Source organism: Lontra canadensis, unplaced genomic scaffold, assembly GCF_010015895.1.
Source record: "Lontra canadensis isolate GAN:19392208 unplaced genomic scaffold, GSC_riverotter_1.0 scaffold171, whole genome shotgun sequence".
Lineage (NCBI taxonomy): Eukaryota > Metazoa > Chordata > Mammalia > Carnivora > Mustelidae > Lontra > Lontra canadensis.
This window is the reverse complement of record NW_022631165.1, coordinates 218,979-244,540: the sequence shown is the minus strand read 5'-3', so window position 1 is coordinate 244,540 and position 25,562 is coordinate 218,979. Positions and strand designations below refer to the sequence as shown.

At 64.3% G+C, this 25,562-nt stretch overlaps 4 protein-coding genes across 9 annotated transcripts in view; 2 read left to right on the top strand and 2 right to left on the bottom strand.

The window, feature by feature from the left end:
* Nucleotides 1-23,249, top strand: part of AXIN1 (axin 1) — a 68,547-nt gene extending 45,298 nt beyond the window's left edge. For 3 of the 6 annotated variants that reach the window (XM_032845980.1, XM_032845981.1, XM_032845985.1), the window contains exons 8-11: nucleotides 1,828-2,073; nucleotides 3,902-4,009; nucleotides 5,274-5,441; nucleotides 5,557-6,373. In XM_032845980.1, coding sequence (XP_032701871.1) covers nucleotides 1,828-2,073; nucleotides 3,902-4,009; nucleotides 5,274-5,441; nucleotides 5,557-5,683 — 649 coding nt within the window. In that variant the 3' untranslated portion in view covers nucleotides 5,684-6,373. Of the gene's footprint in view, nucleotides 1-1,827; nucleotides 2,074-3,901; nucleotides 4,010-5,273; nucleotides 5,442-5,556; nucleotides 6,374-23,239 lie in introns of those variants that run through there. The other 3 variants (XM_032845984.1, XM_032845986.1, XM_032845983.1) reach the window with 2 other exon arrangements.
* Nucleotides 6,732-9,938, bottom strand: PDIA2 (protein disulfide isomerase family A member 2). Its single transcript, XM_032846050.1, is given in 11 exon segments — nucleotides 6,732-6,998; nucleotides 7,313-7,494; nucleotides 7,586-7,706; nucleotides 7,800-7,997; nucleotides 8,066-8,191; nucleotides 8,273-8,389; nucleotides 8,463-8,600; nucleotides 8,680-8,813; nucleotides 8,885-9,091; nucleotides 9,736-9,856; nucleotides 9,858-9,938. Coding segments are annotated over 11 exon segments (1,692 nt in total).
* On the bottom strand, nucleotides 10,099-12,743 carry ARHGDIG (Rho GDP dissociation inhibitor gamma). Its single transcript, XM_032845991.1, has 6 exons — nucleotides 12,249-12,743; nucleotides 11,057-11,236; nucleotides 10,863-10,946; nucleotides 10,706-10,782; nucleotides 10,562-10,625; nucleotides 10,099-10,466 (listed from the first exon to the last, which is right to left on the bottom strand). Exons 1-6 carry the CDS (start codon nucleotides 12,319-12,321, stop codon nucleotides 10,267-10,269), a joined length of 678 nt encoding a protein of 225 aa, XP_032701882.1. The 5' UTR covers nucleotides 12,322-12,743; the 3' UTR covers nucleotides 10,099-10,266.
* RGS11 (regulator of G protein signaling 11) lies at nucleotides 15,121-23,774 on the top strand. The gene is made up of 17 exons (XM_032845993.1): nucleotides 15,121-15,187; nucleotides 15,527-15,623; nucleotides 15,702-15,752; nucleotides 15,925-16,031; nucleotides 16,743-16,794; nucleotides 16,921-16,979; nucleotides 17,199-17,275; nucleotides 17,412-17,493; nucleotides 18,837-19,130; nucleotides 19,937-19,966; nucleotides 20,052-20,113; nucleotides 20,215-20,328; nucleotides 20,415-20,530; nucleotides 20,625-20,712; nucleotides 20,801-20,939; nucleotides 23,481-23,563; nucleotides 23,651-23,774. Exons 1-17 carry the CDS (start codon nucleotides 15,143-15,145, stop codon nucleotides 23,772-23,774), a joined length of 1,620 nt encoding a protein of 539 aa, XP_032701884.1. The 5' UTR covers nucleotides 15,121-15,142.
* The last annotated feature ends 1,788 nt before the right edge of the window (nucleotides 23,775-25,562 follow it).

Sequence of the window (25,562 nt, the reverse complement as noted above, 5' to 3'; positions counted from 1 at the left end):
GAGAGGGGTGGGGGGAGGAGAGACGGGTTGGCGGGGATGCGGGGAGAGATGAGGGGCTAGCGGGGGTTGGGAGGGGATGGGGTTTGGGAGGAAGTGGGGGAGGGGAGGTTGGGTACAGAGCCGGGCAGGGAGGGGGTGGGGGTTGGGCCCCAGGAAGGAGGTGTCCTTGTGGCTGGCCTTGAGCCCATTCCCCCTGGGGTGTCTTGCCTTGGGCAGTTCTGGGGTCCTGAGGGCACTGAGCCTACCCACTGCCCAGGGGGCCCTCTTTCTGGGATTCCCTCCTGGCACGAAACCCCCTTTCCGAGGGCTGCAGCCACAGCTAAGAGAGGCTGATGTTTTCCTGGAATTCGCTCAGGGGTTGAGTGAGGCGTCAAGCGTTTTCTGTGTTGAGTAACAAAGGCACAGGTTTGCTAGCGCATGGAGGGGAAAATCAGGAAAAATTATAGGTTCAGAGATGTGCCAATTAAGTATTTTTAACAGGGAAGGGGATATACCAACATGATGGGAGCAGGTATCTCTAAATCGTGATGTTTCGAATTGTTTATATTTTTTTTTGAGTTTTCTGTATATTTCAGGTTTTTCACAAAGCGCTTATTTTGATGTTAACATGTTTTTTAAAATAGTAAAAACTTTTCTTTAAAGGAAGTCTGTGTGGCATCGGGTTTGTATTTCAGTGAAGTGATTAAAGTGGGTTGCAGAGGGGCACCTGGGTTGTGAGCGTGAGCCCGCAGTTGGTGGGGTGTTTGCTGGAGGTTTTGTCTGCCCTGCCCCCTTTCAAATGAGTATTTTTTATTTATTTTATTTATTTATTTATTTATTTATTTATTTTTAAGATTTTTACTTATTTATTTGACAGAGAGAGAGATCACAAGTAGGCAGAGGCAGGCAGAGAGAGGAGGAAGCAGGCTCTGTGCCGAGCAGAGAGCCCGATGTGGGACTCGATCCCAGGACCCTGAGATCATGACTTGAGCCGAAGGCAGAGGCCCAACCCACTGAGCCACCCAGGCGCCCTATTTTTTATTTTTAAAGATTTTGTTTATTTATTTGACAGACACACAGCAATAGAGAGAACACAAGCAGGGAGAGTGGGAGAGGGAGAAGCGGCTTCTTGCTGAGCAGGGAGCCTGATGTGGGGCTCGATCTCAGGACTCTGGGATCATGACCTGAGCTGAAGGCAGACGCCCAACAACTGAGCCACCCAGGCACCCCTCAAATAAGTACTTTTTAAAAAAATTACAAAAGAGGGGCGCCTTGGTGGCTCAGTGGGTTTAAACTTCTGCCTTTGGCTCACGTCATGATCTCAGGGTCCTGGGATCAAGTCCCGCATCGGGCTCTCTGCTCAGCGGGGAGCCTGCTTCTCTGTCTCTCTCTGCCTGCCTCTCTGCCTGCTTGTGATCTCTGTCTGTCAAATAAATAAATAAATAAAATCTTTTTAAAAAAATAAAAATAAGAAATAAAAATTACGGAAGAATGGGGTGCCTGGGTGGCTCAGTTGGTTAAGCATCTGACCTCAGCTCAGGTCACGATCCCGAATCGGGCTCCCTGCTCAGCGGGGAGTCTGCTTCTCCCTCTGACCCTCCCCCGTCTCATGCTCTCTCTCTCTCTCTTATTCTCTCCTTCCCAAATAAATAAGTAAAATCTCAAGATTACAAAGAAGCATGCCACAAAGGAACATGTGTATCAGGGGCACAGGGGGAGGGTGTGGACTGTTGCCTAACAGCCAGGGTCAATGCCAAGCTTGGTCTCCCCAGGCGCTGCCCCAATTCCTGGCACCCGCACTGGCCAGGCTCTCACTTGCCACCACGCCTTGTCCTCTTGCTCCCAAAGGTCTTCCGGCGCCAAGAAGCAGCAGGCACACGAGAGCTCTAGGCCCTTGTCTGTGGAGCGTCCTGGGGCCGTGCATCCTTGGGTCAGCGCTCAGCTGCGGAACTCCGTCCAGCCCTCTCACCTCTTCATTCAAGACCCCACCATGCCACCCAACCCTGCCCCCAACCCTCTGACCCAGCTGGAGGAGGCCCGCAGGCGTCTGGAGGAGGAAGAGAAGAGAGCCAGCAAGTTACCCTCCAAGCAGAGGTATGCGGGGTCGGGGGAGCAGGCCACACCCTGAGCCGGGGCCGCTCCAGGTACCGTGGCTTGGCTTTGGGGCTGAGGCTTCCCATGTCCCGAGAGCCCCACAGACAGCTGCGCTGGCCACCCACTGGTCATCCTGCTTGCTTCTTGCCACAGAGAGCTGCCCAGGGCACGGCAAGCGGCCCTGCTTTGTGACCAGGGTCTGGGAGGGCATGTGGTCATTACACTGTCCTTCTAGGGATGGAGGGGGATCCCTCTGTCTTCTGGGAGTGTGCTCGTCCTGTCAGTGCCCATGGCACATGGAACCGCTAGGGGTTACCATCAGGTCCCCCGGCTGCTGTGCGGGCTGAGCTGAGAGTGGGGTCCTGGGGGCGTCCTGGCTGCCTCTGCTCGCAGACCCCAGAAGGGGCCGCATCGTCTGCAGGCGGGACAGTCAGCATTGCTGAAGTACATGCTGATGTGACAGTCTTCTCCTGGAGGGACACCCAAGCACCAGAGTCCCCCTTGTTGGGGACCAGAGAGGCCTGACCCGCAGCTCACGCAGCCTCAGAGAAGCCCGGGGAGCACTCCTTGGTGATAACAGGCTTTTTCTGCGGGCCTTAGTGTCGTCGTTTCCCTACCTTTTCAGCTGGGCCTTGAGGTCACTTTCTCCACGTGGATCAGGGTCTCTGAGCGGGGGCATGGTCACACAGTGGCCCTGTTCTCCTCGGACGTCGCCGGCGCCCCTTGTCCCGTCTGTGATCACTGGTCATCCTTCCGGGGCCTCACTGTGTGGGGGGCTCTCCAGCTCTGGGGAGGCTGGTGTCCATGGTGGTCTCACTGGGCAGAGCCCTGAGTGTGTGCCCTGGCTGTGGTGCGTAACCACGTTGATGGCCCCGTGTCTCACACCCTGTCATCCTGTCCCCATAGAACCAGAGAGCCAGCCTGGCGCGAGATGCCTGGGCTAGTGCGGGGGATGCCTCTCGTCCTCTGGGGCCTATGACCTGGCGCAGACGGGGTAGCAGGGGGGTCATCTGGGAAGGGGCTGGGGCGTGCTTGTGGGATGTCCTCTCTCTGCACAGACCTACGGGGCTGCATGGGACCGTTGTCCCTGGCATGCTCTGGGGAAGCCGGGCTCGTATCTCCTTTTCCCACCAGCACCCGGCGGGCCCTGTGTGTGCCCTTGCCGGCCAGACAGCGTGCAGCCCCACGAGCCTCTCGGGGACGCGTGTTTCGGGCCATGAGCCTCCTGATGGGGTGCTAGACATGGTTGGCATCTGTAGGCCTTTCGTAAACAGCCACAGACACAAGTGAAGGCCCAGAGGCAGCAGTGGGTTTGCCGGGCCCTCCCCAAGCTCGCTGCGGGGTGGACCCCTCAGGCTGACAGAAGATAAGCTTCTGTGAGGGCGCACAGCCGTGCGGAGAGCTGCTGCCACGCGGCTGGCCCCGGGACAGGCCCGCTGCTCCGGATGGAGCGGCGTCAGGGCGTGGATGGGGAAGAGCCATGTGGAGCGGAGGAGGCCAGGGGCAGCCCCTCCCAGAAGACCCTTCCTGGTGTGGATGATGCGACAAGACAGCGGCGCCCCCGACGAGCGCTTCCCGAGCGGGGTCCCGGGAGCTCCGTCACACAGTGAGGAATCTAGGAGCTCCGGACAGTCCAGCGGCCTCTGCCTCCCGACCGACCCTGAAGCAGCCCTTGACCTTCCTGTCCGTGGTTTGGTGTCTGTTCGCTCACACAGTAGGAGCCATGTTTGGTGGTGACGGACCCTCGTGGGGGCCCCGCCGTCCCCTCCGAGCCTTGGCAGAGGCCTCCGCCCAGGACCTGCAGCTCACTGACGTGGTTGTTCCCTAGGTATGTGCAGGAGGTCATCCAGCGGGGGCGCTCCTGCGTCAGGCCAGCGTGCACACCTGTGCTGAGCGTGGTGCCAGCCGTGTCGGACTTGGAGCTCTCCGAGACAGAGTACGTGCGCCCCCGCGCGGGTCCCGCTTACCCAGGCTGCCCGCGGTGGAGCCGCTGCTCCCAGGACAGGATCTGGGGCGCCGCACTGGAAGAGATGGGGCTGGGCTCAAGCTTCTTGTCTCCATCAAAGGAGGCGCGGGCCATCCTCGCGGGACATGCGGCCAGCGGGCCAGAGAGGAAGTTCTGCTGTTCCTCCTCACTCTGGCCGGTGCCCCCCACCCGCCTCCGCTGTCCTGAGCTTCCTCGCCGGCCTGGGGGCACGCTGCCGTGTCTGGGCCTTGTAGGAAGGAGAGCAGGCACCCAGGAGCCCGGCTTGAGCAGTGGATGGCCACGTAGCCCGAGTGGCTGTCAGCCATGTGCCCAGGAGCAGCTGGGAAAGGGAGGGTTCCCAGGGAGAGACAAGCTGGTCGTGAGCTCCCGGCCAGCAGGGGCCAGGGGCTGTGTCGGAGCACACCTGGGCAGCTCTGGAGCGGTCACAGAGACAGGAGCTGCTGGACGACTGCACGGTGCTGCCTGTGGTCTCAGACACAGAGCCACGGCTCAGCACCCATCGGGATGCGTGGTCCTGGGCAGCATGGTGCTGGGCTCCTGCCCTTCTCTGCGTGTCGGGCTGGGCTCTGTCCCTGCCCTCCAGACGAGCTCCCTGCTGCGGGGCAGGTCCGTTTCAGATCCGTGCCCGGGGCTGTTCCTCGTCCGTGCTCCGGCCGTGAGGCGTTCCCGCAGTCACAGGGCTCTCTGACCCTTACCTGGGCCACAGGGAGTGTGGCCCAGCCTCCAGCTGGGGGCCGCGTTGGTTCCAGTGGCCTGGGTGTCTTAGGAAACCAGGTGCTGGGATCCACTGTGGGTTCCGGCCCCGAGAAACTTGCTCCCTCGCGTTCGTGGGCTCTGGGTAGGGGTTGCCGCTCCCCCAGCCAGCTCGGACCACAGGGAGGCCTGAGGCCATGTGGTGGGTATAGGAGGGTGGTGGGGAAACAGGCGCCGGCTGTATGGGGGCAGGGGGGCAGGCAGGGGAGGGATGAGCTGGTGTCCTTGCTGTGGGTCTGAGAGCGCAGGGGGCTGACGCAGGACTGGACCCTCGGGTCAGGACACCACATGGAGTGAGGCTCCCAGAGGGCTGGCCCTGGAGCTCTAGGCAAGGGGGTGTATGAGGATGACGAGCCCCCACCAAGTCCTTGCCCTGTGCTTCCTGGAGGGCCTGTGGCCCTTTGGGGTGTGCCCTGTGGGACACTGAGCCTAGCAGTCACCAGTGCGCCTCCACCTCCAGGACGAAGTCCCAGAGAAAGGCGGGCAGTGGGAGTACGCAGCCGTGTGACAGCATCGTGGTGGCCTACTACTTCTGCGGGGAGCCCATCCCCTACAGGACCCTGGTGCGGGGCCGTGCCGTCACCCTGGGCCAGTTCAAGGAGCTGCTCACCAAGAAAGGCAACTACAGGTGAGGGCCCCGCGTGTATCCGTGCTCAGTGTGACCCCCCAGCAGCTGGGCCGCAGGGCCTGCCGTGCACACGGGGCTGGGGGGAAGCCCTCATCCCCACTCCCCTGTCCCGCAGATACTACTTCAAGAAAGTGAGCGATGAGTTTGACTGTGGTGTGGTGTTTGAGGAGGTTCGGGAGGACGACACGGTGCTGCCCGTGTTTGAGGAGAAGATCATCGGCAAGGTGGAGAAGGTAGACTGACCGGCCAGTCCGGCCTCTGCGCGGCGAGCGTCCGAGGGTCGTGCCGTGTTGTGTGCTTCCCGTGGGTGCAGACACACGGCCGCCGTCAAAGGCCAGGTGCTGCCCGCCCTGCAGCTGGCCGGGGGTCCCTCCGAGCGGCCCCGCAGGCCTCCATCCTGCAGCTGACGAGGAGGGGGCCCCGCCCACTGCTCAGTGATCCTTGGAGCGGCTGGCGGAGCAGGGAGCCCGCCACGGGGCGGCCTCGAGTGCCCTCTCCAGTGGCGCCCGCCGCTCAATGCTCCGTGCTCTGGCGCTCGCACCACAGGCTCTGCCCCTCGCTCTGGGACGGGTCCGACACACCCTGCCCCGGCCCGGCCTAGGCCTGGGGTGCCAGGGGCCCCGCGGGGGCCTCTGTCAACTGTACATGTCACCCGAGTGCCTTCAACACAGCTTGTCTCTTGCCTGCCACTGTGTGGATCCGGCGACGGAGCCCCGTAGCGCTCGCCCTCCTCCACCCTTGTGTCCAGGGCGCCGGCTCAGCGGGTCCCGGGCCCCTCCCCTGTAAGGGCCCCTGTAAATATGTACATTTCTCAGGCCAGGGCCAGTGGGGGGCTGCCCCAGCCCATTTTTCATGCGCTGACTTGTACAATTATCTTTTCAAAGGTACTTGGATAATAATGAAATAAAATCATTTTTGAACCTTCTCTGGCAGGAGTGCACCTGTCTTCTGTGGTGGGGGCCTGGCTGGTGGGCTTGCCGTCCTCAGCCAGCTTCACGCCAGGCCTCTGAGGGTCAAGAGTGTGTGTGGGAGGGGGTGTCTTCTGGAGCACGGGGACAGAGCTCTGGAGAGGGCTGGGTTCCCAGACCCGGATCTGAGTCAGGGATCCACCCAGAACAGCGAGGCCCGGCTCCAGAAGGAATGGGCCCCAGGAGGCTAACTGGGCAAGCCCAAGGGCCCAGCAGCCCGGCGTGCACAGGAACCACACACACAGTCCGGGACCAAAGCTCTTTATTCTCTGCCCGGCTTCCAGGGCTCTGCTCTGGGGGCTCGACGGCAGTGTGGAGGCGGCTACAGCTCCTCTTTGGGCTCCCTGCTGGTGTTGGGCACTGTCTCCTGGAAAGGGTCACAGAGGCCTGACTGGAAGCTGCAGCCCTGGCTCACCCCTGCCCCTGGCCACCGCAGGGCCCCATGCCGGCCTGGTGCAGAGAAGGGCAACCCTGGGGAAGGGGCACCCACCGGGACGGGGACTGTGGGCTCTTCAGCAGGCAGCTGGCCCCCATTGTCCAGGAACTTGGAGAAGGTCTCCAGATCCCTAGTGCTTTTGTATTCAATCACCTAAGGAGGGACACCGGGTTCTGGAGAAAATACCCACCCTGTCCTACCCTGGCAGGTGACGTCACCCCCCACCCCGTCCCCGGAGGCTCCACCCTCAAGCGAGGCCCTACCCCCAAGCCCAAGGCCTGCCCGCACCCTGCCCCAAACCTCCATCATCCGGGCCCCGCCCACCTGAGGCTCCGCCCTCTGGGCCCTGCACCCCCGCACCCCCCACCCCAGGCCCTGCCGCTGGAGGCCCCGCCTCATGTCTGGTCCCTGGCCTGAGGAGCCCGCACACCAAGCTCCAGACCTGGGAAGACGGGGTCTGGACTCACCTTCCGACCCGGCCCCGCTGGGAAGTACTTGAGGGTAGGGAAGCCGTGCACAGGGAAAGCCTCCAGCTCATTGGCTGTGGCGTCCAGCTCCGCGATGATGATGTCCTCATGGTCCTTGTACTTCTCAGCCAGGGCCTCCCAGGCCGCGGCCATTTCCTTGCAGTGGCTGCACCACGGGGCGTCTAAGGCGGGGGTTTGTTGGCACAGCCGGGGGGGCCCCCCCCCCCCCCCCCGCCCGCCCACTGCCCACCACGCATCGCCTTCTACACTCACAAAACTTGATAAACACATTCTTGGTTTCATCGAAAGCCACCTGCTCAAAATTCTTGCCCACGAGGGTCTTGACCGGCCGCTGATCCCAGTCAGGGGGGAGCTCCTGGCTCAGGAGATAGGGCTGGGGGGAAGCAGGCCGGGTGCTCCACTGGGGGTCTCTCCTGACAGCCGCTGCTCCCACCCCTGCTCCCCGGGTGGCCGCTCAGCAGCCCACCTTGACCTGGCCACCGAGGACTGCGTGGCAGAAGGCGGTGACAGAGGCCGCGGTGACCGGCCCACCAGCCGCAGGCGCGTACTTCTTGGTGGTCTCCATGTTGATGAAGCGCAGGGTGGGGGCCTCCTCGGCCTTCAGACCGAAGTACTGCAGCACGTGGTCGTTGCTGGCACCCACGTCCACCACCACGAACAGCACCTGCCGACAGGGAGTCTGTGCTGGGCGGCCCCCCGGCCCTAGCCCCTGCCCCCCAGCCCAGCCAGTACCTGTCCCCGGAACGGGGGTGCTGCCTCCCCAAAGCCCGCCAGGAGCTCCCGGTGTGGGGCCAGTGTCTGGTTGAGGAACAGCAGCAGGTGGTTGAGGATCCGGGCTGCGAAAATCTTGGGCGACGTCTGCGGGGGCAGGCGGAGCTCACGGGCCGGCTCCCACGGCCGCGCCCCCAGCCCGGCGCCGGCTCCCACCGCCCCACTTGCCTGGCTGTTGAACTCCGTGACCAGGCGCATGCTGTGCACCAGGAGGAACCGCGACAGGTCCCCCAGGTCCAGGCCCAGCTCTTTGTCCACCGGGAAGTCGGCCCGACCCTCGTCAAACTGGACAGCACCGGCCAGGTCAGCGGGAGCCACAACCCCGAGCCCCAACACCCACCCTGGCCCCGTGCCACACCTTCTTGAAAAGAACCACAGTGTCCTTGGTGAGGCCGAACTTCTGAAAGAGCTCTGGCCGGTCAGTAAGGCCAAAGGTCATGTCCAGGGCGTCCTGGGCCAGGGCCAGGAAGGTGGCCACGTCCTCGTCTTGTAGGTCCTAAGGAGCCCAAGCTGTGAGGTCGGCTGGCAGCGCGGGCCCCGCTCCTGCAGCCCAGACCCCAGGGGTAGCAGCTCACCCGGAAGAAGCCGATGACGACGACGTCCTGGCCATCTATCAGGGTCTGGGCGCCCTCCTCGTCCTCCAGCTGGGTGGCACTGGGCCCCAGCCGCCGCCTCAGCCACTCGGCGAGGCCGTCAGCCTCTCGGGGGCCTGTGACGCATCCGCTCAGCCCGGGTCCAGCCCAGCAACCCGCCCCCGCCGCCCCTGCCTGCCGCCCATACCAGTGTACTCCTCTGGGTGTGTGCGGTTCCCGTCCCGGAAGAACTTGAGCGTGGGGTACTCCGTCACAGCGAACTCCTGGGTCAGCTCCGTCTCGGCGGTCCCGTCCACCTTGGCCAGTCTGGCTTTGGCAGACTCTGCCACCAGCACAGCAGCTGCCTTGCTGTACTCAGGGGCCAGGGCCTTGCAGTGCCCACACCATGGGGCATCTGGGGGAGAGAGTCACAAGTGTCCCCGGCCTCCGAGGCCCCAGCCTTAGCTCCTCTGCTCCCGCCCAGCCAGAGCCTGGAGACCTTGGGGTCAGTCGTGTCTGGCAGGAGCGTTCCTGTCCACACACCTCCCTCCTTCGGGGGCCCGTCTGAGCCTCCAAACCAGAGCCGGGGTCCTCAAGGCCCCAGGCCTGGGGCGCCGTGGCCAGCGCCCCGACAGCGTGCCGGAGGAAAGTCCTCCAGCTGTTGCTCCCTGAGGCCCGCACCCTGGCCACCTGTCTGCTCGTGGACGCCTGCGACCTGGGAATGGCCCACGTGGAGAAGTTCATGAACATCTACCGAAAAGCAAGCAAGGCCTGGATGCTCTCCGGCCCTGGCAGACAGTCTGCAGCTGGGCTGTGATCAAGGAGGCTCCCTGCACCTGCACCTCCTCCCAGTCCCACCCTCCTCCGCTCCAGCTGGACCCCCTACCCCCAGCCAGCTCGGTCCCGGGCCTTGCTTCCCATGCCCTTTGGTGGAGCTCCAGGAGCACCGTGGGGGCCGATGGCTCACGAGGGAAGCCTCTCGTGGGTCCACAGGATGGGGAGCTGAACACCCTGGGCGGCCCTGGTGGGTCCCCCAGCCCACGGGCCCAGTGCACTCACAGAACTGCACCAACAGGGTGCGGTACTTCCGCAGGGCCAGGCCCAGGGTGCGCTGGCTCAGCACCAAGATCCCATCCTCCTCGGGGACCTCCTCCTCAGGGGGCTCTTCCTCAGGCCCCCCCCGGCCCCGGGCCCTGTCCCCGCAGGCCGGAGGCCGCAAGCAACAGCAGCAGCAACAGCTCGAGCGGGAGCTGGCCGTCCATGGCAGTGCCGGGCCCACGAGGCAGGGGGCAGATAAGGGGGCCGGGGGCCAAGCCGCAGCTGCCACGTGGCACCCAGTCCCAGTCCTGGGCAGATAAGGCCGCAAGGCTTCCCCCACCCCGCCCCCAGGGGAGGGGAGGCAGACAGAATCGACACCCAGGGCACTGAGACAAGGCGACTTTAATAGGACTGTTCAGGGCACAGTGCCAGCCCAGGGAGGGGGCGTCCCAGGACGGAGCAGAGGGTGTGGGAGGGGGGTGTGATCACTGACGGAGGGGCGGGGAAAAGCAGGACTCCAAGTGGGAGGACGGTCTCTGGGGTGGGGGGCGCTCAGCTCTTCCAGTCTTGGCAGATGTGGAGGCCCCACTCCCAGGACAGGTGGTCCGTCCTGTCGTCATCGGTGAAGAAGGACGTGACCACGTAAGCACCCCGCACCAATGCTCCTCGGGGCACCTCCTCCAGCGGGGTCACAAACTCATACTCCTGGGCACGCGGGCCGTAACTGCCCACCATGTGCACGGCTTTGTCCACTAGGAGAGGGGGAGGCCGTCAAGGGCCACCCTCTGCCCCATCTGCCCCTCCCCACAGCCCCCCTCCCCCAGCAGCCCCTCCTCGCCGCCCTCACCACGCAGGCCCTGCCGGTAGGTGTGGTGCAGACACTTGAGGCCACTGACGATCTCCTTATTGACCTGAGAGACAGAGGGTGTTAGGGCCCCTCTGGGGGGCTGACCTTGTGCTGGCAGGTGTCCCCCAGGGCAGCTGCCCTCACCTTGAAGGTAATCTTCACTCTGTAATCAACACCCTCCTTCAGGACAAACACCTGGTTTCTCAGCACGGCCAGCTCCCCTGTCGGGGAAAGGGCAGCTAGGGAAGGACCTCCTGGGAGAGCGGAGACCCTGCCCCAGGAGCCCCATGGGGGGCAGTACCTGTGAGGTCCATGATGATGGGCCCCGGAGCCTGCTCTGACATCAGCGTCAGCCTGGTCACCTGCACGTTGGGCAGGCTCAGGTCTGAGGAGAGACCGGAAGTCACCGGAGTGCCTCCCTCCCCCTTGGCCCCCCAAGCCCTGGGCGGCGCATACCCACAACCGGCGGCCCCCCAAGCCCTGGGCGGCGCATACCCACAACCGGCGGCAGGGGCCCCAGCAGTGCCTGCTTGTACTTAGCCAGGCTCTCATCCTCCGGGTCCAGCTGCTGGATCTCTCGCAGGCTCTTCCTCCCCGGGGCCCGGTACTCGGGCACAGCCTCGTCCAGGGCCTCGTCAGGGGGCAGCTGTCTCCCCTCCTTGTCGGTCAGGAGGACTGGGGGTTGGGGAGGTGCGTGAACGGCGGCCAGCGGCTGACCCGGCATTCACACATCAAACTGGAGGCCCCCCGGCTGGCCAGCTGTGCCTCTCAGTGCCCCCAGGAACTCAGAGGAAGCAATGGAGGCTCAGGGAAGGGGGGTGCGCTCGGGGGCAGGGGCGGGCTGGGGAGAGACCGAGCGGCACCCACACCCGAACCCTTTAGGGAGGCCCGTGGGGGGTGCAGAAGGCTCCTGAGACGGAGCCAAGCGACATCCCTGAGGCAGAGCTGCCTTCTCTGGCCCAGCCATCCACCTAGGGCTCCTCCCTGACTCTGAGGCCAAAGATGGGGGGGTGCGGGGGAAGACCCTAAACGGGGTTAGCCCCACGGACTGGAGGCCACCATTGTGGACTGGTGACCTCCGAGGTCTTCCCTAGAGCAGAGGCTCTGCTCACCACACCTCTTCACATCCCCCTATGCCCTCCCCTGTCCTAGGGGTTCTTCCCAGTGGTGCTCCTGGGGCGTCAGGGTGGTGCTCTCTAAACCCCTCAGCTTGTGCTCTGGGGCTGCCTCCCTGCGCGCATTCAGACTCACAGCCCCTTCCCATGGTGCCCTGGGGCAGGGGTCTCTCTAAGCCCCTTCCCACAGTTCTGGGACAGGGTCTTTCCCACTGTGCTCCAGGCTTCTCAAGGATCACCCCACGCCCTGAAGGAGCTCCAGCCCCACCCAAGGGAGAGGGAATCTCAGGGGCAGGTTCCCAAGGGGAGAGGGTCCCCCTGCCACCCTGGCTTCACAAACAGACCCGCCCACTCTCCCCTCCTTTGCCCGCGAGTGTCTGGCCTGGACGAAGACCCCCACCCCCGCCAGAGCCCAGTAGGGGGACCGCGCCAGGATTTCCCCACGCGCGCCCCCAAAGTTTCCGCGGGGGGAGGCCCAGCCCCCGCCCCAGGCTGAAGCCTCCCCGACACCCCCCTCCCCGCCCGAGACCCCCACCCACGTGGCCACCCTGGCCCCAGCCCAGCCCGCTCACCTCGGGCGCACAGCGCCAGCCGGAGCAGCTCCAGCAGCTGCGCCCCCAGCTCACAGGCGTCCAGGCCCAGCATGGTGGCCCGCGGCCCGGCTCCGCCGCGGAGCCGCCGAGGAGCCGCCGCCCGCCCCGCCGCCGCCCGGCTCGGCGCTCAGCCCCGGCGCGACTGCGGTGAGCTCATCCCGGCCGGGAGCGCCCCCCGCGCCCAGCGCCGCGCCCGCGCCGCGCGCCCCCAGCCGCTCCGCGGACCCCGCGCAGCCCCGCAGAGACGCGCGTGTCGCCCGCACGGCGCCGGCACCTGGTCGTCCCCGCCGCGGGCGCCGCAGAAGCCCGCACTGCCGCCGCGGTCAAGGTCCCAGCCGCCGGCCCAGCCCGCACCCCGCTCTGTCCATCAGAGCGGCCCCACCCCCACGGCGCCCGTGAGAGTCTGGGGGATTCTCGGGGAAGCCCTCTGGGAGGGGCGGGTGGGGCCGGGGGCGCCCAGTGGAGCAGGTGCTCCCCGCCTCCCCCAGGCCCCTGGGCTCTCGTTACCTGCAGGCGGTACAGGCCGCACCTGAGGCTTCACGGTTTCCCCTCCCTCCCCGCCCCCACCCGATCCTCTGTCTGGGCAGAGGGCTGTCCTGGAGCCTGCCCAGCCCCGGCAGCTGGGGGAGGCGCGGGGCGGGGGAGTGCGCGTCCCAGAGGCGTTCGCACGGAGGGACCTGTGTCCACCCACCCAGAGGCCAGGGTCCCACCCTCACAGTGAGAGGCAACATGGAGTCACACAGCCATGGCCGTACCGTTTATGGACTGGGCTGCCGGAGCAAGCAACCAGAGCCCAGACTGTAATCAAGCCCCCTGCCCTTGAAGAGGAAAGGGCACCCATCCAAAGCAGAATCCTGGGGGTGGAGGGCTGAGAGAGGGGCACACAGGGCGCTTCTGGTCTTGGTGCCTAAACAACCCTGGGGTGGGCAGATGGGGGCAGCCGGTGCAGGGACCGGGGAGCTGGGCGTCAGGCTGGGGAAAGCTCACAGGTGTGAGTGGAGGGGATGGGGGAGGCAGAACTCCAGCCTGAGTCCTCCCTTCTTCTGGATACCCCTTCTGCTGCCCCCCTAATTTCTGAGGACACCCCGGCATCATACCCACCTTTGCCTGAAACAAAAGGGAGAGGGTCCGCCTGCCACCCTGGTTTCACAAACAGAACGCTGTCCACTCTTGGCTCCTTTGCCCCTGAGTGTCTAGCCTGGACAAAGCCCCCCTTCTCCCACCAGAGACCAGTCAGGGGACCACGTTCTGATTCTCCCACCTGCACCCCCAAAATTTCTGCAGAGGAGGGGCATGGGTACTAGGGGACATGTAGGCGTGTGTGGAGACTATCCCCCTTGGAGTTCTACCTCTCCACAATCTTTCCCAGGGTAGGATTCGCCCAGCTGAGACCCAGGCCATTCTGGGGTCCCGTTTCTGCTGCCCTTTCCCTGGGGTTGGGGGTGGTCAGGGAAGCCACTTGTCGAGGCTGGGGACAGCTATGGCCTCTGGTTGCCGTACAGCTTCTGTAGATAGCCAACCATCCAGAAAGGACAGTCAGGCCTGGCACCAGGCTGACCCATACCTGTGTGGTGGGGATAGTTGGGAATTCGCTGGGATCTAAGGGAGGAGGGTACCCTGGTAGCCGTCCCCCCCGACCCTGTACCCCCGCCCCAGCTCATCCTGGACCTGGCCTTGTCAGCACTGGAAATGGATCAGTGTAAGGCTGTAGGCCAAAGGCCAATCCCAATTATCCTGCCCTGTCCCCAGCACCCCATGAGGGAGGAGGGGGACTCTATCTTCAAAAGAGCAGAAACAGACCTTTTAGAACTTCTTAAAAATAGGGGAGTCGGTGAACCAGCTGCCTTTGACTCAGGTCATGATCTCAGGGTCTTGGGATAGAGATTGCGTTTTGGGGGCTGCCTCTCAGTGGGTTTCCTGCTTCTCCCTGTCCTCTGCCCCGCTCATGCTCTTTCTGGCTCGCTCTCAAATGAGTAAGTAAAAAAAAAAAAAAAAAAGCCAGCAACAGGGCTCTGGGTTGGTAGTGGCCGAGCTGCTGGAGCAGGTGAAGAAAGCGGGGAAGCTGGGCCCTGAGCCTGGAAGCTGCAGGTGCTTCCCGAGTGTGTGGGACGTGGGGGCGGGGACTGGGAGCTGGGACCCCCCCTGCAGTAAAGCTCCTCTCCCACAGTCTCTGAGCTCCTGCATCTGTGGTGTCTCTGCCCGGTCCCCTGCGGTCCTGCCCAGGTCTCCGCGCAGGGGTGGGGCAGTGAGCTTTCCGCCCCACCGCCTTCCCGCAGGCCTCCACGGACCCCCAGCCAGCAACCCGCGCAGCCGTCCGGTGTCGCAGCAGCCTGGAGGCACTGACGTGCTGGGCCGTGCGGCGCCCCGTCGCGGACACACTCCTGGGGCCGACTGACCCCTCGCCCTGACCCCGCCGCCCCGCCCCGCCGCCAGTGTTGCCGCATCCCGAGGGGCCCCCGTGGGCTGGCTGTGCGAGGCAGCAGCGGACCCTACACGGCTGCCCCCGACCCCACCTGCCCTACAGGAGCCTCTCCTCGAGACCCTCCCGTCTCTGAGCACCCCCACCCGCGCCTGCTGAGCCCGATTCCCTCACAGTGCCCGCAGCATCCGGGGCGGGCCCCTCCCACGGACACGGGCCTCGGTGTCCCCTGACGGGGCGGGGGGAGACCCCCCCCAGACCCCGGAGCCAGGCCGTGCGGGCGCGGAGGATAAGGCCGCGGAGGGTCGGGGTGGGGGAGCCCACCTCGCCGGGCGAAGGGCGGGGGGCGGGGCGTGCGGCCGGGGGCGGGGCCGCGGCCGGGCGGTGGGGCGGGGCGAGCGGGCGCGCGGGCGGGGACGGCTCCACCCCCCCCGCCATCTGGCGCTCGGCAGCCATGGCCGGCGGACGGCAGGGTGCGCAGCTGCCGCATCTCAGCAAGGTGGGTGCCAGGTGGGGGTCGCGCCCCCCGCTCCCCGGGTTTCCCGGCATGCGGGGCGGGGAGCGGCGGGACAGGGGTGGTGCGGGCGCGCACGAGTGCGGACGCGGGGCCGGGGGCGCGGCGCTGTGTGCGGCGGGGCGGGGCGTCGAGCCGCGGGAGGGGGCGCGGGGGGCGTGGCCCTGTCCTTCTCCCCTCCCCCCGCCCCCGCTCCCCGCCGCGGCCCCAAATCCGCCGTGGCGCGGTAATCTTCCCTGAGCTCCCTGATCCCGTTGTGGGGAGTCGGGTCTGGGGCTGGGGGAGCCCTTCCGGAGCAGCGCCCCCCGGTGCCCCCTCGCCCAGATGGAGCGGGTGGTCGTGAGCATGCAGGACCCCGACCAGGGCGTGAAGACGCGGAGCCAGCGCCTGTTCATCACCGTCATCCCGCACACCGCGGCAGGTGAGGCGCCGCCAGGCCGGGGTTGGTGGGCGCCCCTCCGCGGCCCACCCCTGCCCCATGCCAGTCTCTGCTGTGCAGGCGGCGACGTCGTGGCGTGGCTGATCCGGAAGTACTGCATCTCAGAGGAGGGTAAGGGGTCAGCCCCTAGCTCGCCCTGCCCGCTGCCCCTGCCCTGGGGTCGCTGTGCTGATGGCCTCGGCTGGGCCTCGTCAGGGCTCACAGGTGTCAGGGCAAGCCAGGTGCTCTGGGGAGTTTGGTTCTCAAGGCTGAGAGCCCGCCTCCCTGCACCCCTCCCCTGCAGAGGCCCTGCACCTGGGCACTCTGCTAGTGCAGCACGGATATCTGTACCCTCTGCGCGAGCCCCGCAGCCTCGTGCTCCGCCTGGACGACACGCCCTACAGATTTCAGGTCAGGTGCCGCTGGGAGCAAGGGGGAACCCCAGACTAACAGCCCAGACAGAGGGGACTCATGGGAGGGGGGACTGGCATTGGAGGAGGAAGCGGTGATGTCACCTCAGGCCTGGGTCCACCGAGTCCTGGAAGGTACGTGTCCTGTGGTAGAAGGATCCAGTTAAGGTGAGAGACCTGCGGTTTCTCTGAGGCCACAGCAGGGACCCCATAAAGAGTATAGTACCTGGGGAGGTACTATAGTACCTTCATGAGCCCTGGCTCATGAAGGAGCCTCTGTGGGGCCTGAGGACAGGGTCCTTGCATCTTGGTGTGTAACCCCAGTCACGTGGAGCTCCCCTGCCCAGCCTCCGAGGCCACAACAGGGATCCAGGCAGGCTTTGCTCTCAGTCCTCACCCAGTCTTCAGCACAGACTGAGTACGTGCGTGGCTTGGGCAGGCCCTGTCCACCCCACCAGGCAGCGGGGGACTCTGGGAGGCCAGTCAAGGAAGCAGTGCCTGCCCCGGGCCCCAGGGGGTGAGTGGAGCGAGGCTCCAGCTGCGGAAAATGGCCCGTGGTCTGTGACAAGTCTCCAGGCTGTAGGCAGACAGGCAGGTTCTGAGGCACCATCTGGCCAACCCAGTCCCTTCCCAAGGGATAGGGGAAGGTGGTCACAGCTGGGGAGGGGAAGGCCCCGGAGGTCCCAGACGCCCTGTTCCTGCACCATACTAGACGCCCTATTTCTGGACGAGCACCGTGTGGCCAGCTGCTGAGCTGGACTACGGTGAGTGTGGAGGAGTGGGCTAACCTGGGACAAGTTCCTAGCCTTGCTGCCCTCCCTCCCGAGTGATGCCACGAGAGACAAGGGGCAGAGAGGTCTCCCCTGCAGCCTGGCCCCCTGTCGTTCCAGCCATCTACCTGACAAAGAAGAACATCCGAAAGCAGGGGGCCCTGGTCGGGCATGAGAAGGTGGGTCCCCCCGCCCCCTGCTGAGTCCAGCCCGAGGACCCAAGACCTGCCCTTGGCCCCGGGCCTCCCGGTTTGCCCTGGAGCACACAGCCCAGGCCCCAGGAGAGTGCAGACACACAAACACGTTATCCGTAGATGTCTCCGTGGGGAGGTGGTTGGTCTGCGCCCCTGAGCTGGGCACGGGAAGGGTTACCCACTGGCGCCCTCGACATCCCCCAGGAACACTATGACCAGCTGCACAGGAAGATCAACCACACTTGGGACCTGGTGGTGATGCAGGCTCGGGAGCAGCTGCGGTAAGAGCTTGCCCTGCTCGAGCCGAGGGGGCACTGCCCAGGCTTGGCTGCCCACCCGGCTCGGCCTGAGGGTGGGGGCGGTGTGGGAGGGGCTGTTGTGGGCGCCACAGCCCGCCACCTCCACCTCCATCCCCAGGGCAGCTAAGCAGCGCAGGAAGGGGGACAGGCTGGTCATTGCGTGCCAGGAGCAGACGTACTGGCTGGTGAACAGGCCCCCGGTGAGCCCCCTTGTGTGTGTGTGTGTGTGTGTGTGTGTGTCGGGGGGGTCCTCGTACAGCAGTGGGGTCTTGCTGGGAGTCCGTGTGCTTCCCCTCACGTGCTCTCTCTGGACCCACAGTTTGAGCCTGTGGTAAGGATGTGGCTTTTGGGGTCCCAGCAGAAAGTTCTAGTTCTGGGACCCATCAGAACCAATCACAGGGCCAGTCCACACACCACAGGAAACCAGTTTCTTTCTTTCCTTTTTTTTTTTTTTAAGATTTTTATTTATTTATTTGACAGAGAGATCAGAGGCAGGCAGAGAGAGAGGGGGAAGCAGGCTCCCCCCTGAGCAGAGAGCCCGATGCAGGGCCCGATCCCAGGACCCTGAGACCATGACCTAAGCAGAAGGCAGAGGCTTTAACACACTGAGCCACCCAGGTGCCCCAAGAAACCAGTTTCTTTGAGGTGTAAGGGCGGGGGCAAAGTGGGGCCAGGCTTATTGATAGCACTGAGGGGCTGGGGTCACAGGCCAGGAACTTCTGGGGGTGCTGGCCTGCAGTTAGGCCTTCCCCAGAACTATGGTCTGGGCGGGAGGTTTGCAGTCCCCCTGCTGGGTGGGGCTGTGGGGCAGTCCCAGCTACCACGCGGGGAAGTTCCTGTGGGATAAATCCACGGGGAAGAAAAGAGCGAGCCCCGCACGGGCCCAGTAGCTCACGTGGGTTGTGTATGTTTGGGTTAGGGTGGGGCTGTCTCTGGGAAAGTGATGGGTCATCTTCCGCCTGAGCGCTATCTGGGGGATCGGGGGCAGGAGGGTGGAGTGGACGTGGCCCCCAGGCTGTGTCTGTGGCTGAGGGTCCAAGTGGAGGGCCCTGGGAATGGCAGCTGGAGCCTCCGGGTCAGCAGGCATAAGGGCCGTCCTTGCGGAGGGGGGCCAGCCCAGCACATGTGTTGGAGGACGGGATGGCCAGTTGCGGGGCACATGGCTGCCCCAAGACGGGTGGTGAGAGGGGTGCCTGGCTGGCACGGTTAGGAGAGTGTAGCTCTGGGTCTCCGGTCATGAGTTGGAGCCCCACTGGGCATCTAGCCTACTTTAAAGAAGAAAGAAGAGGGATGGTTTGGCTTGTGGTATGAGCAATCAGGAGCACAGTGGGGAGGTGAGCTGGCCTGAGGGGAGGTCCCCGTGGGGGTGGGATGGGTAGGGAGGGGCTCAGACTCTGCCCTTCTCCAATGGCTGGTTTCCATGTTACAGAATGACGTACGGGTGCAGAGTTGATGGGGGAGCTAGGGGCAGAAGCCCAAGGCTGAGGTGGGTCTGGCAGCCCACCTGGGTTGGACCCTACCCCATCTCGGCCTTCTTCTGCAGCCGGGTGTCCCCAGTGTCCTGGAGCAGGGTCCAGAGCGCAGCTCCTGCACTGCTGGGGGAGTGCAGATGGTGAGGCCCTGCCCACGTGCCCCCAGGCCGCACCCCTCCACCCCTGCATACATGTCTCCCCACCCTATGCGGGGGCTGCCCAACCATCCGTCCCAACGGCGCCTGACCCTGACACCCAGAGGCCCTGCTCTGCTCCTGGCATCATGCGCCCTTGCCTGCACCCCCACTTCCAGGTCTCTGCTAACCCTCACCTCTTGTCTCCCCAACCTGCTACGGTGGGTGCCTGTAAATGTGATGGGGCTCTGGGAAGGGTGGGAGCTCTTCCCTGGCTGGGATAGCCTCAGGGTCTCGGGGAGTTGGAGACACACCCCGCAGAGCCATGGATGGGCCTGAGGGGCCCGGGCTGAGGCAGCCACCTCCCTCCAAGGCCTCCGATGACCTCTGGACAGACGTGTTCAGACCTGGTAGCAGGTCTCTGTTCCAATCTCACAAAGCGCAAAATATACAATACCCGGTGCCTTATAGATAAAACTTTTCCTTTGAAGTTGTAGTTCACGGTCACGGGTTTGGAATGTCCTCATGATAAGGTCGGCCGAAGAGAGCCAAGACCAGCACTGGGCATCCCAGGCATCCTGACGGTTGTGTGGGTGTTGGGCAGGGCCAGCCCATCCACCTGGCCCTGAGGTTGTGGCAGGCGGGCTCTGAGCTCTGAACATGATGGGATGACTTTGAGCGCGAGTTAGCAAGATGGAGTCCCCCACTGTGATCCTGCAGCTGGATCTCTCGTGTATCTGCTGGTTTTAAAAAAAATGACCTAGATACATTAGAAAAATAGGAAGTAGGGACAATTGGGGACTATAAGGTGACTTCAACAACCTGTGGGCTCCATGGGACATTCTGGAAACCTTATCTAGAGGCTCCAGATGCTTCTTGGAAAGCCAGACCTTCCATTAGAGGAGGAGTCTTCACGGGGCAAGACAGGGGGCTTGAGCCGTTCTCCACCAGCCCAAAGATGGACTCATGAGCCCAGGGTGGGTGGTCGGTCCCCACAGGGCCCACCTTCTAACTGCAGCCCCTTTGGCCCCTTCCAGACCAAGAACACAGAGTTCTACAAGCAGGAGGTAAGTTCTGGGGGTGGGTGGGAGGGAGGGGCCTGGGCTGGCTGACCCCCAGCCCGGGCCTCATCTCATGGGTCTCACGTCCTAGATGGAGCGTTGCAGGAAGGCCCTGACCAGGGCCCGGGTGAAGTCGTCTGTCTGCCTGGAGGCGTGAGTGGGCTGGGGGGCCCGGAGTGCAGACCCTTCCTCTAGGGCCCTGGTCCCCACGGCCTCCCCCAGCACTGGCCCCTGGCACAGCCCCCCACCCCCAGGTACCTGAAGTTCAGCAGCCAGCGTGGGCCACACGACCCCATGATGTCAGGCTGCCTGCCCAGCAACCCCTGGGTCACCGACGATGACACCTACTGGACCTTCAATGCACCCAGGTGAGCCCAGGGGGTGGGGGTCAGGGGGCCCTGCCGTCCCGCCGGCAGTCCTTGTGCTCCTCACCAGCCCCCGCCTGTCCCCACAGTGTGGCTGTGCCCACGAAGCTCCGTGTGGAGCGATGGGCTTTCAGCTTCCAGGAGCTCTTGGAAGATCCTGTGGGACGGGCCCATTTCATGGACTTCCTCGGGACCGAGTTCAGCGGTGAGAAGCGCTGTGCGCTGCTCGAGGCCCCTCTGGGTTTCTGCCAGGCCCGGCCACCGCTCGGGTGGGCCTCACTGGGCTCGTGGCCTTCCAGCTGAGAACCTCAGCTTCTGGGAGGCGTGCGAGGAGTTGCGCCACGGAGGGCAGGCCCAGGTTCGCGCCGCGGTGGATGCCATATACCAGTGAGTGCCGCGGGGCGGGGACTGGCGGGTGTGCGGGGCCGGCAGCCTCGGGCCTGTCTCCTCGCACGCCCCTGTTGCACCGACACAGGCAGTTCCTGGCCCCCGGTGCTGCCCGCTGGGTCAACATCGACAGTCGGACGATGGAGCGGACCCTGGAGGGGCTGCGGCAGCCCCACCGCTACGTGCTGGATGAGGCCCAGCTGCACGTCTATATGCTGATGAAGAAGGTGAGCAAGGGGCGGCCGCCCGACCCCTGCTCCCTGACCCCAGCTGCCGTCAGTGGACACCTGCAGACTGAGGTCCCGCGGGCCGACCCGGAGTTCTGCTGCTGCTTTTTATAAGTGTCGTAACATGGAAGATTCCAGATGTAAAGCAGACATAGTGACATGGTGAATCCTGCTGCCTGACTTCCAAACCGGTCAGCTTGGGGCCCGTCCGGACCCCTCATCCATCCCTGCCTGCTGCCCCCCACCCTGTGACTCTTGTGCCATTTTCAGACTTCCTGTCTCTGTGTGTGGTCAGGATCCCCTAAAGGACATGGCCCTGTCCTTCCCCTTCCAGCGGGACCCAGGTGTCAGCATCACACACTGAACACAGGGTATTTGGCTCATGTCCTCGAAGAGCTGGTTGGGGTCTGAACAGGCTCTGCTTGGCGTCCGATCGTCCCTGTAACATGTCACCACAAACCCAGGGCCTTAGGACAGCACCATCTGGTTCCGTCGCAGTGTGCCGGTCAGGCGTCCCCGCCGGGTCTCCTGGGGCGACGGTCATGGTGTGGGTGCGCTGGCTCTGTCTGGAGGCTCTGGGGGGCCGGTCACGTTCCCTGCCCTCCCGGCTGCTGGGGACGCTGCTCCTCGGTGAGCGGCCACTCCTGAGGCCCTGTCGTCAGCAGCGTAGCCTGTGCAGCCGGTCCCTCTGGTCGTCCTGCTGGCCCCTTGGCCTCCCTTTGTCCTGTCATGCCTCACATCTGGGTCCTAACAGTGGGGCTCTTGCCGTGTCTTTGGAGGGACTCTGTGGCCTCGCTTCCTGGACGTGGGTGGTGATGTCTCGACTGGATCAGGCTCACTGTTAGTTGCACCGTCTTTGGTTTCTTCAGAGGTGGTGTTTGGCATGTCCTCATCAGGACGTACGTGGGGCCCGGCCGCCTCCCGTTCGGGGATGCGAGCCGCCCGACGGTGGCTGGCCCGGGTGAGGAGCCGCTGCCCCTGCCTCTGTTGGTGAGCTGGCGTGTGTCGCGGAGGCGTGTCCCCTCGTCTGCGCCTTGCCCACGGTCCCCCAGGGGAGGCACAGTCAACGCGTGATTCCTTCTCCACTTTTCAGTCGTGACTTGGAGTCGCCCCGCCTGCCAGGGGGTCAGTGAGTGGGAGGTAGTTTTCACACCACGGTCCGTCCACGCTCTTGCCGGATGGTGTGGTTCTCCCTCTGCCTTGCTGTGCGGAGCCCCCCATCCCCGACCCCCGTTGGCTCTCGAGGCTCTTGATGTGTTCCGAGACCTGCAGTGGCTTGTCCAGGCCTCCCTGCGCCGTTCCCAGGGGTGGCCCTGGCCCCTCTTCTAGGCTCTTTAGAAATCTCGACCTGCTGGGCGTGTTCGCGGTCGCCCGGATTGCGTCCAGGTGCTTCAGTGAACAGAACCAGAAGTACAGGGTTTTCGGTAGAACATGGGCTCCCACGGGCACGGCTCATTCAGATTCAGGTGTGCAGAGCTCCTGGGCGCGGGCTTCCGTCATCTTCTCACTAACCCACTGGACATCTTGGTTCCCAGCAGCGTAGGTGTAGTGACGCGCTTGCTCTCCCCCTCTCCCCCGGTGTCCTGGCCGGACGACCCCGCGCTCCCGTGCGCTGTAAACCCGCGCACGACGGTTACGTGCTTCGCCGGGTCCCGTATGTGTCCCCTCCTGGGGATGCCCTGTGGATGGCTCCGCTGCCTTACCTGTGCTCAGGGTGGCGTCACCGCCCGGACGCACGCTCGTCCCACTGTACCTTCCACGTTCGGGAGCTGATGGTTCATTGTTTCCTTTTGTGATTATGTGAAGCATCTACATGGGTCTAAAATCCAGTCTATAAAGAAGGTACATTTCCAATACATCTAGTTCTGTCCCAGTCTTCCTTCGTCTTCCTACTGAAATTAACTGTTTAAAGTTTGTATTTTTTAAAAAATATAAACAAGGAGGTTCACGGCTTTCTCTTTATTGGATACCATATGGTTTTTCTTGACCTCTTTTTTTTTTAAAATGATTGTTACCCTTTTTTTTTTTAAAGATTTTATTTATTTATTTGACAGACAGAGATCACAAGTAGGCAGAGAGGCAGGCAGAGAGAGAGAGGGGGAAGCAGGCTCCCCAACGAGCAGAGAGCCCGATGTGGGGCTCAATCCCAGGACCCTGAGATCATGACCTGAGCCAAAGGCAGAGGCTTAACCCACTGAGCCACCCAGGTGCCCCTCAACCTTGTGTTTTATTTTGCTCCGTTTCCTTGCCCTCCCACTTGCAGGTGCATCGAGAACCCGGGGAGGCACTCCTTGGGGTTTCCTGCTTGGGGTTCCGTAGTTCAGTCCTCCGTGCGTGGGTGCTGGGCCCCTGCCTACCTTCTGAGGGTTAATGGGCCCACTGTCCCGGAGCCCAGGTGTCCCTGCATCTGTCTGACTTGGTTGGGGCAGGTCTGGGACGGCTGCCTCCAGCGCCGTCCCCTAGGGGTGCTCTGGGGCTGGCAGGGCCCAGCAGTGCCAGGCGGGAGCCCAGCGGAAGCTGGCTGAATGCCTTCTCTCTTAGGACTCCTACCCGAGGTTCCTGAAGTCCGCCGCCTACAGAGACCTGCTGGCAGAAGCCGTGGTTCCCCCAGAGGCCAAGAGACGGTGAGCCTGGCTGTGCCCTGTGCCCGGGCAGTGAAGCGGGCAGGACCCTCACGGCCGCCCCGCGCTCAGGTCCCCTCTCGTCCACAGGGTGTTCCCGTTTATGCGTAAACTGCCTCATGCAAACCCCAGCCCTGCTCTCCTTCCTGCCTCCCCCTCTGGGGAGCCTGTGACCACGGCCAGTGGCCCTGACTGTGGTGACGGGGGCACCTAGATGGGCAGATCGCAGGAGAGGTGTGGCCATCCTCACCGCTGACCTGGGGTCCTGGCAGCTCTCGAGACCCTTGGCATGGGCGTCCCCTAGTCCCCAGAGGGCCCAGCCTTGCCCCTGTGCCCATGGGGCTCTTGGGCTCTCACCTTCTCCCTTGTCAAGCCTTCCCCTCCCCCGAAGGGGCTGATTCCTGGGAAGAGGTGTCCCTGAGCTCGGGTCACCTGGACGAAGGGAGGATGAGGGGGGCCAAGCAGGGTTGGCCACACGAAGCCCCTGGCATTCTATGGTCTGCTGGCGGGATGGCGGGTGGCCTCCAGCAGGTGACACTTATGGGCAGATGGACCCATAGCATTCTGCCCGGCGTGACCCTGCGGGGACCCCACAGCATATCCCCAGTTCCGCTGGGGCCGTGCTCAGCCTTCCAGCCCGTCCTCATGGGTCTTGCCCACACTGTGGCCGTCATTGTGCACGTCCCAGACCTCCTCCCGCAGGGACACCTCCAGTGGGTGTCCTCGAGGCTGGGGCTCCCCTGGAGCCTCGCGTGTGAGGCAGAGCTGACTCCAGTGCATCACCTGGGACAGCCGGTCCCCGTTCACGGCCAGGACAGGACCACGCCAGGGCAGGTGGACTCCTTGGGGAAGGGGGGCATGCCAGACCCGGGGGGAGGTGTAGCTGGTCTCTTGGGGTGCAGCTCTTATCAGGCCGGGGGAGGCACCCATCCTACTCCCACTCACACCCGACCCGGAAATAAAAGACCCTTGGCCGTCACTCTTGAGTCCACCCTGTTGTCCGAATTGTGGATTGTGGTTGCAGTGGTATGCATGAGTGGAGCGTGTGTGATGCGTGTGGCACACGAGGCGTGTGTGGTGTGAGAGGCACGTGGCAGGCATGAGGCAGGCGGTGTGTGAGGCACATGGTGTGCATGTGAGGCACACCGTAGGCGTGAGGCAGGCGTGGTGTGCGTGGGCCACTTGGTGTGAGGCGTGTGCGAGCTGGGCAGTGGTGGCAGACACTGGGGGAAGTTGGGGGATCTGAGGCGCGGGTCACGGAGAGTGTCATGTGGTGGGTCCATGGCAGAGGAGGGACCCAGCTTCCAGGCTGGACTGGGGCTGCAGCCCCGGTGGTCTTCGGAGGAGACGGCAGGCAACGTCGTCTGTGCTCCGGCTGGACAAGGGTGCTCCAGGGGAGTCTGGACATGGAGTCCCGGGAGGTCACGGGAGACAGGAGGCTCCTGGCGCTCAGCCCAGCGTGTCTGGCCAACTGAGGCCTGGGGCGCAGGAAACCCGGCTGGGTGCAGAGCCCCGGAGGGGCCGTGGGATGGCTGCCGCGTCCGCAGGTCCAGGGTGTACGGTGCCCGGCAGCGCGGGCATCTCCCAGGCGCCGCTCGAGCTCCGGCCTGTGATCTCAGGACCTGCAGGGTGGGCCTGGGAGGCCGAGGGGTGCTGCCGCAGTCCTGCTGGTCCGACGCCGTGGGCCAGGCAGCAGCTTCCACAGCGACCGGGGTCCTGCTCCCGGCAGAGGGCTCCCCAGCTGCAGGCGTCTGTGCAGCTGGGAGACCGGCTTCTCCCGTCCAGAGGCACAGGTAGTTCAGGGGGGCCTCCCTACACTGCCGGCCTCTGCACGGGGGTCCCAAAGCTCTGTCTCCCCGAAGCACCAACCCTCTGCCACTGGCCGGACTCCTGCCGCCTGCAGCTGCCCTTGGAGGACACGGGTGCTCAGGGACCCCTGCCTGTCCCGAGGGAGTGCACCCGTGTCCCCACGCCGGGTCCCTGACTTGAACCAGGGTGACCA